This window comes from Mustela nivalis (assembly GCF_964662115.1).
Source record: "Mustela nivalis genome assembly, chromosome: 4".
Taxonomy (NCBI): domain Eukaryota; kingdom Metazoa; phylum Chordata; class Mammalia; order Carnivora; family Mustelidae; genus Mustela; species Mustela nivalis.
In genome coordinates this window covers 142,791,926-142,809,743 of record NC_139023.1, presented here as the reverse complement: position 1 = coordinate 142,809,743, position 17,818 = coordinate 142,791,926, and the positions used below count along the sequence as shown (strand labels likewise).

General features: G+C 37.6%; 1 protein-coding gene across 4 annotated transcripts in view; it reads right to left on the bottom strand.

Moving 5' to 3' along the window:
- NR3C2 (nuclear receptor subfamily 3 group C member 2) overlaps nucleotides 1-17,818 on the bottom strand; it is a 337,335-nt gene that overhangs the window by 100,838 nt on the left and 218,679 nt on the right. For all 4 annotated transcript variants that reach the window (XM_082728958.1, XM_082728960.1, XM_082728959.1 and 1 more), the window contains exon 4: nucleotides 499-615. In XM_082728958.1, the coding sequence (XP_082585084.1) occupies nucleotides 499-615 (117 nt within the window). The remainder of the gene's footprint in view (nucleotides 1-498; nucleotides 616-17,818) is intronic.

Below are 17,818 nucleotides of genomic sequence, written 5' to 3'. Positions count from 1 at the left end.
TGGTTCAAGTCTTTTAACCATCCCTCACCAGCCTGCCCCCCTCCCACCCCATCTTTGGGTGGGCTACTGTGGCATTTTTAAGTTTTTTCATATAGGTCTTCATTTATTACACTTATTCTTAGAGTTAGAATGTATTCCTATCTGGCTAATATTATCACACGCAGGGCTTATTTCTAAACAGACACTGTAATAAAAACTGTTAGTTATGGTTTCATATAAAAAGTCATTCATTTTTGTTTTGGTTTTGGTTCTGTTCTGAGTACTTGAAACCTTAGCAAACTCAGGGTTGAAAACTTCACTAGGACCATAGCCACATAACATACTTCTTTTAAACTTCTGCTAAGAAAGAAATACTAAGATGATTTATCACAAGCTTATTAGATTTTTAGAAATCTTTGCTCCATGTTAGTTTTATCTTAGATTTTGGGAGTATACAGAGCTTAGCAGTGTTATGTTACATATTAACAATTTTTATTGAACTAAAAACACAAAACTTACCTCCTAAATTCATTCCAGCTTGAAGACATTTCTGAAGTCTGCAGGCGGGACAATTCTTCCGTCGAATTTTATCAATGATACAATCATTTCTTCCAGCACATAAATAGTTGTGTTGCCCTGAATAACCAAAAAACAAAAACAAAAACAAAAAACAAATCAAACAAAAAAACTGTCAGAATAAAGACTACTACACTAAGTACTAATAAGTATAATCAGAATATGAAACTTCATCTTTCCTGCCCTGAAATTTCTTTTTCAGAAAAATAGAAGAGGAATAAGATTTACAGGTGATATAGGTATGGGCATGGCCAGTTTAACACAGGTGATATTTTAGATTACAGATAAGATTAATACTGCATTTATTTCCAACTGTCTTTCATATATGTGGAGCCATGCTCCATACTGAAATTATTGTAGCTGCCCAATCCCTCTCAGGCAATGGTGCAATTTTCATTTACACATCACAGAAGCAACAGAGTGGATTTCGTTTTTTTAAAGATTCTTTTTTTTTTTTTTAAAGATTTTATTTATTTATTTGACAGACAGAGATCACAAGTAGGCAGAGAGGCAGGCAGAGAGAGAGGGAAGCAGGCTCCCTGCCGAGCAGAGAGCCCGATGTGGGACTCGATCCCAGGACCCTGAGATCATGACCTGAGCCGAAGGCAGCGGCTTAATCCACAGAGCCACCCAGGCGCCCCAGAGTGGATTGTTTGAAGGCTCTCCTGCAGTTGCTGGAGTTGCTATGCTGCCCACCATTTACACACAGGTGATTTCAGTGGGAAGACTTACAGATTATATAACTATAAATGTTTAACTGTAACTGTTAATAATATTTAATAAATATTTATTATATTTATTATATATTAATAAATAAATATTTAACAATATTTAACTGTATCCTTAACGGCAACAGTTAAATCTTTAACTGTAGACCAAACTGTAACTTAAAATATTCAGATGTGGGACTATAGTCAGAGAGAGGCATCTACTACCAAAATGTGAAATTGTAGCCTAGCGCTATTCCTGATTTATTTATTTCAAAAGATTTATAGAACATCCACTAGGTACCAGGCACATAGCAATGAATATGAGCAATGAATGAGGCGATCAGAAGGCCCTGCTATCATTAACCTTCATTCAACTGGGAGGAGACAGTCAACAGACTAGGTAATTAGGTAAAATATACAAATGCTGGAAAGCTGTGCTAGAGAAGGGGCATATAACATGGTGGAGGTGTGGGAGGATGCTGGTATTTTAAAAAGAGTATGGAAGGCCTTACTCAAAGATGCTTTAAATAGAGGTCTGAAGGAAGGAAGGCACGATGTGGACATCTTGGGGAGAAAAATACACTACACAGAGGGAAAAGTAAATAAGGTAGGGGCGGGCATGGGGAGGACACCTGGCATGTTTAAGGAACAGACAAGTATGAAAGAACAGAAAGAATGAGTGGAAAGTAAGAGATAAGGAAAAAGAGTTAATGTGAGTTAGATCGTACTGGGCCACGGTAAAGACCATATTTAAGACTTGGACTTTTAGTTTGAGTGCAATGGGAAGCTTTGAGCAGAGAAATGACTAGGTGTGATTTACATTTAGCATGATCACTCTGGCTGTTATGTTGAAAATGGACTCAATGGATGGAGACAGATATAGGAAGAACAGGGGTAGGAGGCTATCAGTACAATCCAGGGGAGAGATGACTGTGGGTCAGGTCAGTGCGGTAGCACTAACAGTGGTGAGAAGTAGTCAGATGCATTTTAAAGGTAGAACTGCTAGCATTTGCTGATAGATCAGAAGAAAAAGGGGAGGTAGAGGCATTAAGAGTCTTGGGCTGAACCCTTAAGAAAAATGGAACTGCCTTAAGTTGAAATGGGCAAGACAGTAGGAGCATGTGGTTTATGGGAAACTACCCTAATTCAGTTCTGGACATGTTAAGTTTGAGATGCTTGAGAAATTTCTAAGCAGATGTGATAAGTCGGCAGTTAGATACTCAGGTCTGGAGTCAGGGAGGGGTCTGGGCTGGAGGTATAATAGTGTGCAGTCATTATTTTAAGCCATGAGACTGGATGAGATCATATGGAGAGTGAGCACAGATGGAAAGAGAAGAGGTCTGAGGACTGAGTCATGGGTCATTGAAAACATGCAGACAAAGAAAGGAGAAAGGGAATTTCATCGATTGCTATAAAGCAATAAACAGGATCTAAAGCACTCCCTTCAGCTTAGGACTATATGCTCCCTTGGTTGAGACTTACTAAGTAAATTACAGTATATACTCAATAAAAATAATGTGTTGCTTAATGTAATTGAAATAATTTAATCTAGAGCACATTCTCAGTAACATTATGGTAAATCTTAGTAATAATAACAATAAACAGTACTAGAATAGGGAAATCTATCAAAGTAAAGAAATGAAAACCTACCATTATAATAATCTAATGACTTTTTAAAAAATCGGTGGCTCTTAGTGGGTATAAGTATAGATAATTACACAAAGGCAATCAATACACATGGTAAAGACTGTAACTGATTCATATAACATTTCATGATGCTGTACAGTATCTTAAGTAATTGGTTACCACCTTTAAAATAAAACTTTAAGATCCTATTATAGCACTATCTTATTTAAGCCTTACAACAGCCCTATGATATAGAAGGTCAATATTATTAATGCTATTTGCTCATAAGAAAAAAACTCATGCTAGCACTGGTAAAGTGACTTCCCCAAATGGTGGAACTGGAAAAATTCAGGAAGGCTGACAGTATCAGTGTGCATTAAAGGCCAGTCTTAAACATCAACTTGCAATATGATTTGTTGGTGGTCCAATGGGAGGCTAAAATTGCTCTTTGGAACCGAGAAGCAAAGGAACACTATTTGAATGAAGACACTCTATTCGTCAGTATATCCAGTGACAACCAGCATTATGTGACTTTTGGATGGTGTGAAATTGAACACAAAACCAAAGATTTATCTACGACTCACACTGAACTGAACAAACTTTAAAGTCCAAAGAGAAAACTAAATGTAATTTTAATTGGTTTTAATTCAGCAAGTATTCACTGGGAACCTACTATGTGTGCAAGGCTGCCAGACATTTGCATAAGGGGCTGGGGTAAGGTAAGGTTCTTTTCCACTTCTGCCAATGTGCAGTAAAATGTGACTAAGTCTCTTAGATTGCAGGCATACAAGAATGCATAAGAAATGACCACTGTCTTCCATGCACACTAGAAGATTTTCTTCTTTGGGTATTCAAAAACAGAAACTTCCAAAAAGAATACAAATTGAAAAAAAAAAAAAAAAGAAGAAGAAAAAAAGAAAAGAAACTTCCAAAAGCTGGATGTTTCTGTAAGGATTCTTAAAAAATGAAGACACCTTAAAAATCCATGTTACTATAATGGTTACAGGATAATTTCCTTCCTGCAGCAATATTTGAAATTGTATACCCGGTCTCTGCCAACCAGTGTGGTCGCAGCCACCAATTCATTTTCCAAAAATAGGATGGGAGCATTGTAAGGGTCTAAGAGTTTTCACAGCTTTCCATCATGTATATTTTTAGTTGTGCAAACATTAAAGATTTAAATCATACCTTACACTAGTAAGCAATGTATGTCCCATCCCTCAGTTTATATTAAAACACCAAAGTAACAACAACAAAACCTGCAGTGAAAACAAGAGAATGCATGTAGAAGATCTAAAAAACTTTAATATGTCTTATTTAAACATTGTGTTCTCCTGGTATTAAGATTGCTAGTCCTGAGTTAGTCAAATCCCAGGCATTTTCACCTAAACGATTTTCTATGATGCTAACAAAGGGCAAACAACCAGAATGATGGGGACCAGACAGTGGAGGCTTTGGATGACAAACTAAAGCACTCAGATTTTATTCAGCAGGTGATGGGATATCACTGAAGATTTTTGCTTGCAATATGTTGAGTTCAGAGCTGTGTTTTAGAAACATTAATCTTAAGTTGAGATACCAAGTAGATAGAATGGAAATAGGGAACACTATTAACAGTCTACTTGAAAGTTCTCAAAGATGGCCTTTATGCAAATTAGTAGCTATATATTTTGTCAGACTATATAGCAACAGAAATAATACTGTAGTTAAAAAGAATCTTGGTGATAAAGGAAACAAAGATTTCTCATTCAAATTACATGTCCATTATGGGGAGAATTCCAGTTCTGGTAGTGGCAGAACAGCTTGAATCAGATAAACCTCCTACAGATAACAATTATAAACTGTCCACAAAAGGAGAGAAAGAATTGAAGGCACTGGGGAGCAACAAAAAGCAGGAAGAAACTGGAAGAAAATGGACTCTTGAAAAAAGACAATCACCCCAGACAAGATTCACCTTTGAACAGGTCTCGCCTTGAGGGCCTATATTCCACTCAGTGCAGGGTTGATAGAAAACAAGCAAAATCCTGTCTTACTAACTTCAGAAGGCAGAGAACAGATTTGGGGACTATCAGAGTAGCTAGAAATTGAAGAAGGATATTCTGGAAAGAAGAGTGTCATAGGGGGATGGAGGTAGATAAAATGTACATATTAACTCCCCTCAAATTCTTGGCTGACCCCTAAACTGAACATGAAATTTCAAAGAGTCTAGGGGTAAAACAGTTTAAAATAAAAGGGCTGGGCAGATTATTTCAGCTGCTGCCCATCACAAAAAGTTTGAATCCCACTAAATCAGAAGGACTCATTAAATACCTCAGGGTTTCCATTTTAATATTGGAGGTTCCCTACCTTAGGAGGAAATATGGTATTCCAGGGCTGAGACATTTAGCCTATGCTGTTTATCCTAACCAAAATAAACCTATCTTTAAAAAAGTTTAAAGCAAAGGCTTGACAATTTCAAAGTGATCTATCAGAAATATAACTACTAGAACAAAACTCAATACTCTTTGGAGAATTATAACAGAATCTGGATAATCCAGAAAGTCTAGAATACAATAATAATCATTAAAAATATTTAAAACCAGGAAAATCTGAACCAAAGTCAATATAAAAATTTATCAGTAGAAACAGATTCCAGAGGTTGACATTAACAAATAAGGATTTAAAAACTGATCTGTTAGAATGTATAAGTAAATATGATTAATAGGAGTTAAGAATTGTGAACTGTCAGAAGAGGTGTGGAAACTACAGAAATAAAATAAACAAAACCAAATGGATATCCAAAAACTGAAAAATATAATATCTAAAATAAAATATTTATTGGTTAGAATTAACAACATACTGGGCACTAAACAAAAATGGGCTATTGAAATTAAATAAATATAAGTAGAAATCATCCAAACTAAAGCACAAAGAAAAAAATTAAGTATAAATGAACAAGGTACTAATAGCCTGTAGGATAGCTTTAAGTAATTTAATATGTGTGCGGTTGGAGTCCCAGAAACAGAGAGAAAATAGGTCAGAAAACTATGTGAAAATTTATAAATTTGATTAAAGCAGCAACTTGAAAATCTAGAAAGCTTAGCAAATGCCCCCTTAAAGGATAAACACAAAGAAAAGCACTATAGCACAATATAGTTAGGTTGCTGAAAAACAGAAATAAAGATAATTATAAGCAGCCAGAGCCAAAAAAATTACATAAAGGGGAACAAAGAAAAGAGCAATATTTGACTTCATATCAAAGCAATTGAGGCCAGAAGACAACATACAATATCTTGAAAAACCATCAACCCAGAATAACCAATGAAAATATTTCTCAAAATGAAGGTGAAATAAAGATATTTTTGGATAAACTAAAGCTAAAAGAATTTGTTGCTAGTAGAATCACATTATAAGATATGGAAAAGGAAGTTCTCTTTGGTGAAGGAAAATGATACCAGATAGAAGTCTGGAGGTACTGAAAAGAAAAGCAAGAACTGGAAATGATAGATGGTAAAATGTAAATGAAATTTTCTTTCTAAAAATTATTTAAAAGTCAAATGATTTTTTTATAGAAAAAAATAATAAAAATGTATAATGGTATTTATAAAACATGTGTGAGTGAAATATCCGAGAACAAAGCAAAAAGAAAGGATATAAATGAAATTCTACTGCTGTAAGTTTATTACATTATACTTAAAATGGTATCCTTGAAATTAATTGAGTATAGACAGTGATAAATTAAGAGTACATCCTGTGATTTCTAGAACAATGGTTCTCAAAGTATGGTCCCTGGACAAGCAACATCAATATCACATAAGAACTTATCAGAAATTTAAATTTACGACATACTAACCAGTAACTCAAGGGTGGGACCTAGAAATCTGTGTTTTATATAGCCCTTCAAGTGATTCTGACACAAATTAATGTTTGAGAGACTGCCTGAGCAGCCACTAGAATAATAACACTAAGAAGAATAGCTGAAGAGACAGAAGAGATTTAAAATGGCATCCTAAAATGTACTTAACCCAAAACATACAGAGAAGGAAAAACAAGGGAACAAATAGCAGAGCGAACAAAAGGAAACAAATACCAAAGTAACAGATATAAATCTAATAGAGCAATAATTACATTAAATATAAATGGTTTAAACACTTTAATTAGAAGTCAAAGATGGTAGACCTGCTAAAAAGAAGCAAGACTGATATACGTGTTAAGGTGTATTTTAAATATATAGGCACAGACAGGTTGAAGGTTAAATGATGGGAAAATATACACAATGTAAAATGTAATGTAAGAAAGCTGATGCAGCTATATTAAAATCATACTTCAAGACAAAGTGTATCATCAAAGAAACGATGTCATTTCATGATGATTATAAAGACAGATAACAATCCTAAATACAAAATGCATCTCATAGCAGAGCTTCAACATACATCAAGCAAAAATTGACAGAACTAAAAGGAAAAAATATAAATCCAAAATCACAGTTGGAGATTCAAGAACCCTTCTCTCAGCAACAATTTCTCAGAACGATCACTATCTATCTAGAGAAACAGTTAAGATATAGATGATTTGAACAATATTATCAAACACCTTGACCCAATTAACATTTAGGTTACATAATTACACAATACACATGCTCAACTGCTCATGGAACATTCATTGAGATAGAGCACATCTTGAGCTATAAAAGCAAGTATCAAATTCTAAAAGGATTGAAATCACGAACAGTGTGTTTTCTCACCACAAAGGTACTAAATTAGAAATCCATACCAATATAAGTTAAAAAGCTACATATACCTGAAAAGTAACACCCATCTAAATAATTTTTGGGTCAAAAAAGAGATCAAAATGGAAATACTGCATATTTCAAACTGAATGATAATGAAAACTCAACATATCAAAAATTTTTTGGATAAAGCTAAAGCAGTACTTACAAAAGAATTTTTAGCTTTATATACTTATATTATAAAAACGAAAGGTTTAAAGTTGATGATCTAGGATTCTATCTCAAGAGATGCTAGAAAAAAATAGAAACTAATTCCAAAGCAAATAGAAGGAATGAAATACAGTATAGAAATCAATGACAAAGAAAAAATACAAGTAACAGAGAAAAACCAACAAAGCCAAAAAGTAGTTCTTTATAAAGCCTAAGTAATTAGGCAACAGCAGATAGGCTGCAAATTCTGCTCCATGTCTTTTCACCTCCTTAGGCTGATGGAGCAGCCACCACAGTGAATGCTGTGAGTCTCATGGCACAGAGGCTGGTGAATCTACTTAGGAAATCCAATGCTCCAGCCCAGAAAGGACAATTCACTATTCATTGCTTATATCTAATGCAATAAACCCACCCAACCACAAGGCAGGCAGGAATTGGAATCCTACCTTGTGCCCAGAAGACAAAGAGCTGGAAATATATGAGGAATCTCGCTGAAGACTACCTCCATGAAGGGTAAATGAAAACATAAAATTCAGCCCTTATATTAGTTCTTCTCAAAGTATTAGAAGATTTACATTGTTGCTTTTTTTTTGTTTTGTTTAACAAATTGATTTTAATAGAAAATGCTGAGAGCTCTTTCCATAAATAGCTGAACTTTTCAAAATGTTAATGGGAAGCTACTGGTGTGTAATACATTTCCATTTAAAAGAAAATAAACACCTATGGACTATTTTAATAAAGAATGTAATCCATTGACTGCCCCCAAGTCCCAAAACCCCAGCCTATTTTATCAATGGTAGTATACTAACACGCACATGTATTCAGAATTTGTACCAAAAAGAAAAAAAAAAAAACTAAATAAATTAAAAGCTTATAGGGGAAATGCAAATGTCACACAATTTTCAGATAGATTATAATTATTTTTCTTCATAAAAATTTAGAGAAAGTTCCATCTGGCTAGTTGGTAACAAGCACTGTAATAGATACTCCAAAGAAAAGAATGTTCATTTCCATGAACATGGAGGGAAATAAAAGCTTAAAGTAAATAAGATGCTTTGAAGATTCCAAAATATTACTTTGAAGTAAAAGCTTTTGTACAAAATTGCTGAACATCCATCTATGACATTCTATTAGGCACTACGAAGAACAATATAGCACAAACAGCATACTTCCTGGTCCATACCTGCTACTGAATAAAAGAATGAATATAAACATACTGATAAATTCAATTATGTACAACATACAGAACTTAAATGTTCATACAGTATGTTGTATATAGACAAATGAATGTTCACAGAAGTCCCACTGACTCGTAGGTAATTGACTTTCACAAAAGATCCTTGCATACAGATTCTTTCTGCTTATCTCCAGCATCAGACCTTTCAGACTCTCCTACACGCACACAACAATGGAAAAAGAGCTCTCAGGATTTACAAGGAAGCAGCAGAGAGGTCTGTGAAAGGCAGAGCTTAAACCAGGGTCACAAGCCCACAGTGGATGAGTGTGCCTTCCTGGTGTCCTAGGTCCTCAGGAATTTCCCCATGAAGCCCACATGGTACTCTACTGAAGTTGGCTAGGTATCCATTACAGAGCCACTTGCCTGTAAGAGCATGTTGTTTTAAGAATGAAAATCTGTTCAGTGGAGCTCAGGGATCTTTAGTCACTCACCCATCTGTGTGTACTAGTTCAATGTACCTCCTGCCTGAGGAAGCGGCAGCTTTTTGGAGAAAAGGCAGTCATTCCAGAAAACAGAAAGCCGCCAAGGTTAGAGCAAATCTGGATGGGGTACCAGGAAGCTTAGTTAGTACATATGTAATATAAATTCATGGGTTTACAGACTAACCAGAAGTACTCAAACCAAATGGAAAGTGCCCATGGACTTTAACAAAGCTGAGCTCAAAAATTTAAAAAAATGAATCAACAGTATCATTTTTGCCCTATTGTTCTCAACTGTGATATTGCTTCTAAGTGGAAAATAATTCAGAAAGTGTCTAAAAATTATCATCATTGTTTTAAAAGTTACTGAACTCAAGAAAAATTATCTTTTAAAATTTTCAATTACTTTGAAATCAAGAACCAAGTTTTTGTTGTACTTGGGCTGGGCCCAAATGAGAAAATACAGATTGGATGACATATGGGTCTTGCCTTAAAGCATCAATAATGCTAGAACGGAAAGAGTGGAAACATGGAAGGCAGCAGGGAGGAGATACAGTGGGAAGGGCACATCTTTGTCACCAGACACACCTGGGTCCCAATCCTACCTCAGTCAATAGGGAGCTGTGAGATGCCTGGCCAAGCTGCTTAACTTGTTCTAAGCCTCAGCTTCCTGAACTATAAAATGGACATAGTAATGCCTGCTTTGTATGTTGTCGAATGGATTCAAATTGATAGATAGATATATATAGAACACATGCTAGAGATGTCACTTTTGTTGTTGTTATCTCAGCCTTAAAAAAAAAAAAAAGTAGAATGAGAAAATCCAAAGAACAAACACAGTCAACTCTTAATATGTCAGTGAGGAACTTCCTGTGGGAAGAGAATATCACCACTGAGTGAGGAACACCTGTAGATGAAAAGAGCCCGCTTGAGATGAGACAAATACCATACAGCTCTGATCTCATCTTCAAGTCTTAAGGTTTTCAACAAGCAGGCAAAGATATGAGAACAGGGAATGACATCCTTAGGGTAAACATGGGACAGAAAGCTGGGACTCGGATCTGTCCGTAGCTCAGCTAAGAATTCCAGATGAGGGCCCAAGACCCTAAGAGGGTATAAGACTCTGGAAGGTTACAGGTCCTTGCACAGTTGTTCCCTCTCTGCTTTCTCTCTTTTCCACTGTTACTTAATACCAAAACTCTTCAAAGTAAGTAGGCACACATTTTAAAGGCAAAACATGGTCCATTCCCTCCATGATCTTTCTAGAAGGTGGATGAGGCTGGGGAAATGTGGTAAGATAAATCACGTGAGGTCGATGTGGTTTGACTTTAAAGAAGGAAGTGATTACACTGGGAAGAGACGGATGAGGAAGGCTTTGCGCAGAGAGCCAGCATCTGAGGTAAGCCTGGAAGAATGCTGTAGATTTGAAACATGGAGAGAACAAGCACACTGGCATCCCAGGCAAAGGACTGGGGCAGGGAACAGCAGGGACACGGTTAAAAGTGTGGTGAGCAACTGGTCTGGCCAGTTGAGGCCCAGGAGGACAGGGGAACAGAGAAGGAACAAGCTGTATCTACACATTCTGGTGACCAGAGGACATCCAGGGAGCTGTCAACACTATGAGGGCTCCCGAGGCCTCTCTTCTAGGTTTTAGATGCGTTCATCCACCTAACTCAGTGGGTGTCCCCACCTGAAGGTCTCTGACCTGTCAAATCCTGCATGTTCACAAATCAAGCATAATGTGCCCACCCCACAGACAGCCCTCTTCCAGGCTCCTATAGTCCCCTAGCCTTAAAGCTATGGCCAGTTATTAGAACTAGAAGCTTTGGGGTCATCTTTAATTTATACCCTGCCCACCTCCCCACAAACTCCCACAATCTTCAATATTCAGTGAGGTCCTGAGGCTATGAGGTCCTGATGATTCTCTGCCTTGAGTTTCTCCTGCATACTGTCTACATCCGCTGGTATTTTTGCCCTTGATTTTAGGCTCCCTTGGTTATATTTCTGAGTTACAGTTTGAATCCTTGTTTACTGTCTGTGTGACCTGAAACAAGTCACTTCACCTTTCCATGTATCAGTCTCCTCATTTGTTAAATAGGAATTATCAACATGCCTATCTCATGAATTACCGGGAAGATGAATACACCACATAAAGTACTTAGAATCATCCCTGGCATCCGGTAAGGATCTGGTGAACGGTAGTTATCATAATATTATTACATATGACATAATATTATTACATATATGTATAATATATTATCACATATTATTATGATTGTAACTAGTCTACCCTGCCTCTACCATGTCCTTACTTCTAAATCAAATGATGATTAAATTTTAATTTGAAAGCTGTCCAAAAGAAATGAACTCTAACATAGCCCATAGTATCTAAGAACACAGAGTGAAGAGCTACCCTGGTTGAAATGCCCATGAGAACCCTCCCTGGTGCTGCTCCCCATTCTGCACCTGCCAGTAATCCAGAAAGCACTGTGCTGCAAACCTAGGGCTCCTCTGAGCACACATTCAGAGCCATGAGCCTCCACCTTCCAGAGAGCTGTGCAGTGATCCTTAGGAATCACAAATCTGATCATCTCATCCTTCTGCTTAAAGGTCTTCGAGGGCCCTTCACTACCTAAACTTCCAAGTCCAAACTCTTCTGTATCTTATTCAAAGTGACACTGAGCCACTGGGCCACAAAGAGGGGAGTCAGGCTGGCAGGCAGAGCTCAAAGACGTGCTCAGCAAAACTTACTGCTATTTCAGGAAAAGTAAGCAAAGCTGGGATCAGAGGCATTTGACACTGCAACACTGGACTATTTTCTTCTACTGGTGTTTTAGTTATGGTGTTTTTATTGTTATTCGATTGCTATTACAAAGGGAATGAAAGATACTGTGTCTGGTGACTTATTTTAAAAAAATGGAAAAACTCCGAAGATCAGTCCAGAATTACAAACCATCCTTAGAGACATCCTAAAATTGCAGGTGGACAGCGCAGGGTGCAGGGAGCATCCCTGCGTGTCACACCCTGGCTCATGTTCCATCTTAGGGCTGTGGCCACACCTGTGGTACATCTTCCCCATTACTTCTTTGCTTTGACCTTAGGAAGGATTTCTGCTTTGCTCTGGCTCAACTACTTTCATATTGAGTGATATCTAGGGATACACACACCTTCTTCAATTCCCCAGCAATGTTCTCCTTCTCTACATTTGGAAAAATACACTATCCTCTCTTATTCCACCAGGGAGCTAGGCCATACCCCCCCCCCTTTTTTTTGCTCTTACCACTAAGCCACATCCTTCAACATATTTACCACTTGCCCCTCCCCCAGGTTGGTATTTTATTTACCACCAGCTACTGCTTTATTTCTTAATTTGTTCACCATTCAGGTAGGGAAATGTGGTACTAGATCCTAGGTTTCTTAGAGATTAAAACAGAAGCTCACACCAGTGTCCCTGAGACTCAGATCTCAAAAATAGGGATATACAAAATACAAAATAGGGAAAAAAAAATACCAGGTGGGCTCCCCCAATGTGAATCCTATAACAAAGATCCTATAGTCCTTCTCCACCTACTTCCATGGAAACCTGCTCCCCAATTCCTGACTCCCTAGATCTGCAAAATGTTTGAAGGCAGGGAACCCAGAGAATATATGGAAATGTGAGAACCCAAATGTCAGGGTGCAAACCTCTTGATGACAGTTAAGACATATTCTAGATACTCTGCTATGATTGTTTTCATTTTCCTTTTAAAAAACAATCTATCAAAGAGATTTCACTAAAGGATCTCATTTTCCTTTAAAATTTTATCTTTATGCTTTCCATGCTATGTGAAATGCAATTTTCTTTTTCACGCCTTGAAACTACAAGAGAGTTTAACTAAAAGGGGGCAGAAATGAATAACAGTTTAATATTTATCACTATCTCAAAGATACATTGCTCAATAATTTCTTATATGCCCAAAACCATTAACGAACCTGAAGGTTTTATTGCTGTTACTGTTATTAAAACTTGAAAACTCTGTGCTTTAGCAGAAAACCAAACTTTTTGAGTCTTCTTTAACTTAAATACCCCTGATGGATACTCTTAAGAATTTCCAGGCTTTATGTACACTGTAGTTTCCCTTTTTCTGAAAAAGGCACACATTTTCAGAAAGGCCATTTCACCAGATCCCTTTTAGAATTAACTTTTGGATTAAATTTCTTTCTGATTTTTAAAGGTCCATTTATTATCCTGCTGGAAGATTTTTTTTTTTAAAGCAGTTGACAACTGCCCAGCAACAGCAGCCTGTGTTTGCAGTCACTATTTTGGGCTACATCACATGTCACTTACATAACCTTGTTTAACTGCTCTTGAACTGGTTTGAACAACCTGGGAAACAGATTAGGGCAGTCCCAGCAAATTCCCTCATTGCAGATTCTGATGGGTGATTTCCCACCCCGTCCACCCCCATCTTAAAAAGTTGCATGGTGAACGAGACGGTGTCCGACAAGAACTGGTTATTCATTGTTAGAGCCAGCTAAAACATTTGATAATTAACTTCCTCTGCTCAGTTTAAACCAGTCCAGTCTGCCCATAATAAACCAATGAACAATGATCCCCTGCTGCTGGGGTTTATGAGTGAGCCTGGATTAACATGCTTTAAAATGCTAGGGGCGGGGTGGGAAGGGGGACTCTTGAGAGGTACAGGTTGCCTCTGCTCCCTTTAAACACCAATCTTTCAAAGTTAGGTTTTGAGGAGTCTAAGATTTTAATTTAGAAGTCAGATTGGACTTATTTTTTTTCCCTGTGGTGTTTCAAGAGTTCTTCCCATGTAGGTAAGCACGAAATTCCCAGATAAACATTCGTCTTGGTGTGGAAGGTGTTAGTTTTTCATTTAAAAAAATAAATATATATATAACTTCTAATTATCATGACTTAAATTTTAGGCACTCAGTATATTTTGGTGAAAGATAATTAAAGAAAATATACGACACAAGCCAAGAGCAATAAGCTTTTAACCTTGAGAAACATGTATTATGATGTGCAATAAGAAAAGACAAGTACGTTATTGACAAGGAACAAGGAATGTTTTTTTCAGGAGTGACTTACATCCTACACATATTCAGTAGTAGGAATTTAACATAGTTGTACTTCACTATGCAAAAACATCTGTTATCTAGATAAACTTTCTTTTAAATAAGTTATTCAGGGCACTGGACAGGGAATTAACATTTGTTGAATTCCTATTATGTGACAGGTGCTTTACAAATCGTATAATTTAATCCTTAATTTAAAAATCCTATGGGATGTGGGAATGAATTCTCTGAGACTGGTCATATGTTCTCCATTTTGTCAATGAAGCCACACAGAGAGGTTAAATCGTGTGGCTGGCTTAGCTGGGATTTCTCCCTGGTGCTCTTTCATTACAGCATTTTCTCTTTCTGTGGTTCCATACATAGTAGAAATATCCTTAAGATATTTACACTCAGGGGGTAAAATGGAACAGAAGGAGGATCTTCTCATGAAAAGACATTTAGCCTACCATATAGGAATAACTTGTATACTGAAATATTAACTACTCTGACACTTGAGAAGAGAAATGGCATCAATTGAGGCCTATCTTCAAGTCTAAGTCTCAACTGATGTTACACAGGATGGCAAATTCCCATACAGCCCAATCCACCACTTTTCCCTGGTCCAAATGTACCTATAAACCCTGGAACCTGAAGCAAACATATTCACAGTCTTGCAGAACTGAATTCCGTGTGCTGTGTTCTTAACGATCAGATCTCATTCGTTTTTGCCCAACCAGCAAATTCCCCAAGATCTTAAAAAAGAAATGAGGCCTGGCAGAGAGAAGGGGTCTTGTTCAACCACCCTGGCCTCAAACTATTTGTTAAGATTTGAAGGTCTCAACACAGCTCAGTGGGTCCTTATTTGCCATACGAAGCGTAACCTGGTTTCTAAACGCCCTTCTAGCTCTAAGCCCAAATGAAACTCAGACGAGAGCTGTTTTGGTAACAGAGAAAGACTGTATCATAAACTTATACTGATAATCTAAATTTTTGCTGGAAAAGAAATTATGAAACTTGATATGAGGTTGTTCTGCACACACACACACACACACACACACACACATTAAATTAGACTAATTTGGGTATATAATGATATAATGGCATGTGCGTGGTACAGAATTACAGCAGTATTACAGGTCATATGACATAAAGGTTCTCTCTGTCTCCACTATCTTCTGACCACCCAGTTCCCTTCCCCAGTGACAACCATTGTTATCAATGTCTTTGTAGCATTCCAAAGGTTTTCTACGACACGTCTTTTAAGCACAGTGAATATGTTGTTTGTTGAGTTAAGCACTATTAATTCAATGTGTCTGTTATTTTACTAATTAACTCAATAAATAGTTATTGGGTGGTCATCTCATGCCAGTTATTGTTATCAGCACAGGGGCTGAGAGATAAATAAGGCAAGAGCGCTGTCCTTGAGGGACTCATACATGGCCCAGTGTGGGAGACAGGGTGCTAAGCAAATCGAGCCCTGGATCAAGAACATGTGGGCCAAGCACTAGAGGAACGTGGAAGAGGAAGGACTTTTGTTTCAGAAGTCAGAAAATGCCCCCTCGGAAAAAAGGAACACTAGGCCAGCTTCTTGAGGAATGTTCATTTGATGGAAAGGGAGAGAAGTTTTCTAAGTAGAGAAACAACGTATTAAAAAGTAGATGCTGGCAAACGGTATCCTTTAAAAGGATGGGAGAGCCTGGTGTGGCTGGAGCATAGGAAACGTATATGGAGGCTGTAAAAAATAAGACTGTAAGGACTTGCCGCGCCATGCTACGTAGACTCGCTATGGCTCTTTAGGCAATGGGGAAGCCAAATCCAGGTCTGATTTGTGTTTTAGGAAGTTCACAGGGGCAGCTCAGTTGGAAATACTCAGAGTGATGGCAAAGAGACTGGTTAAGCTAAGAATTCACATGAGTCTTTAAGAGGGAGGTTAGGAGACCTAATTTCGAAGTAGTCATCCTAATCTCTGTTACTCCCTAGCTCCAAATGTGTTTTTCTGTATCTTACTCGCTTCAACATCCACTTATTATCCAAGGGAGAACAGTTGAAACCATCCTAAATTATTTCTTTTTGGTCCTCCATGCAAATATTCTACACCTTTCTGATTTTATAATCCAAAGTTGTTTACTTCTACCTCCACGATCTCATGGTCTCAAAGAAGCAGATACTGTGTATGTTCGAGGCAAAAATGCTAGCCTTTGAGTTACCTTCTTACCTTGACAAAGCAGAGCAAATATTTTTTTTTTAGCATTCTAAATTGGGAAGTTCCCCTTTATCGAATTACTCCCAACAGAAATTACTCACAAATTTTAGGATCTTTGAACCAAAATTCTTGTACTGATGAGTAAAAAGTGGTACAGGATGTAGATCTGCATACATTAGGACTTTGTGTAAGATTATTTTACCACTTGGAGTTAAGAGTACAATCAGAGGAGACATGGCGGAGGAACCGTGGGAAACTGTCCTGTGAAATAAGACGAGCTGTTGGCTGAGAAGGGGAAGGACAGGGGCAGATGAGAGAGCAGATCTTAAGTGTGTGGAACCATCATGAGAAGATGACTGACAGAACAAGCTAGAAAGGCAGAGGATTCATGTTTGGTGAGTAGCTATGGTGCTCTAAGCTACCAGGCTGGAAAAGTTATATGCTCATCATACTCAGTGTTTATAGATAATATTATCCTCATGTTCTGGACAAGAAAATAAGTAAAGCAGCTGTCCACGGTGCTTCTCGTGGCCAGTGGTGATGTCAGGATTTGAACCCAGATCTGATAAAGCCCAGGGTCACCTGGCGAATGACTCAGGATCAGTCCTGAAATCTTAATATCCACGGTATCTATTTTTGCTTTCTAAGAAAGCTTTGTACTTACACATTTTAACCTTGCACATTTGATCATTTGACTAAATTGCTTAAAATCAAACAACTTCCCTTTTAGAAAATAGCATAGTCCTTATTTATAGCTGAAACTCAGAATAAGACAAAGCTCCTAATGTAGTTCCTAAGGTAGTGATGTCTTTGGGCTCAGACACATGTGGTGGGTTATATCCAGACTCTATCACTTATCAGCTACGTAATACTGAGCAAACCTTGCAATTGCAGTATATTTTCTCACCCACAAAGTCAAGGTAACCAAACTGAGCTTATGGGGGAGATGGGTTTCTCCAAGGTCACGTGCTTGAGCCTGAGATCAGGGAGAGGAGCACTGTTCCTGGAGCTGAATGCCTGGCTCCCACCTCATTTCACCACACCCTGACTGTGAGAGCTGGTTAGCAGGCCTCATGAAGCCTTCCTATCCCATCTATA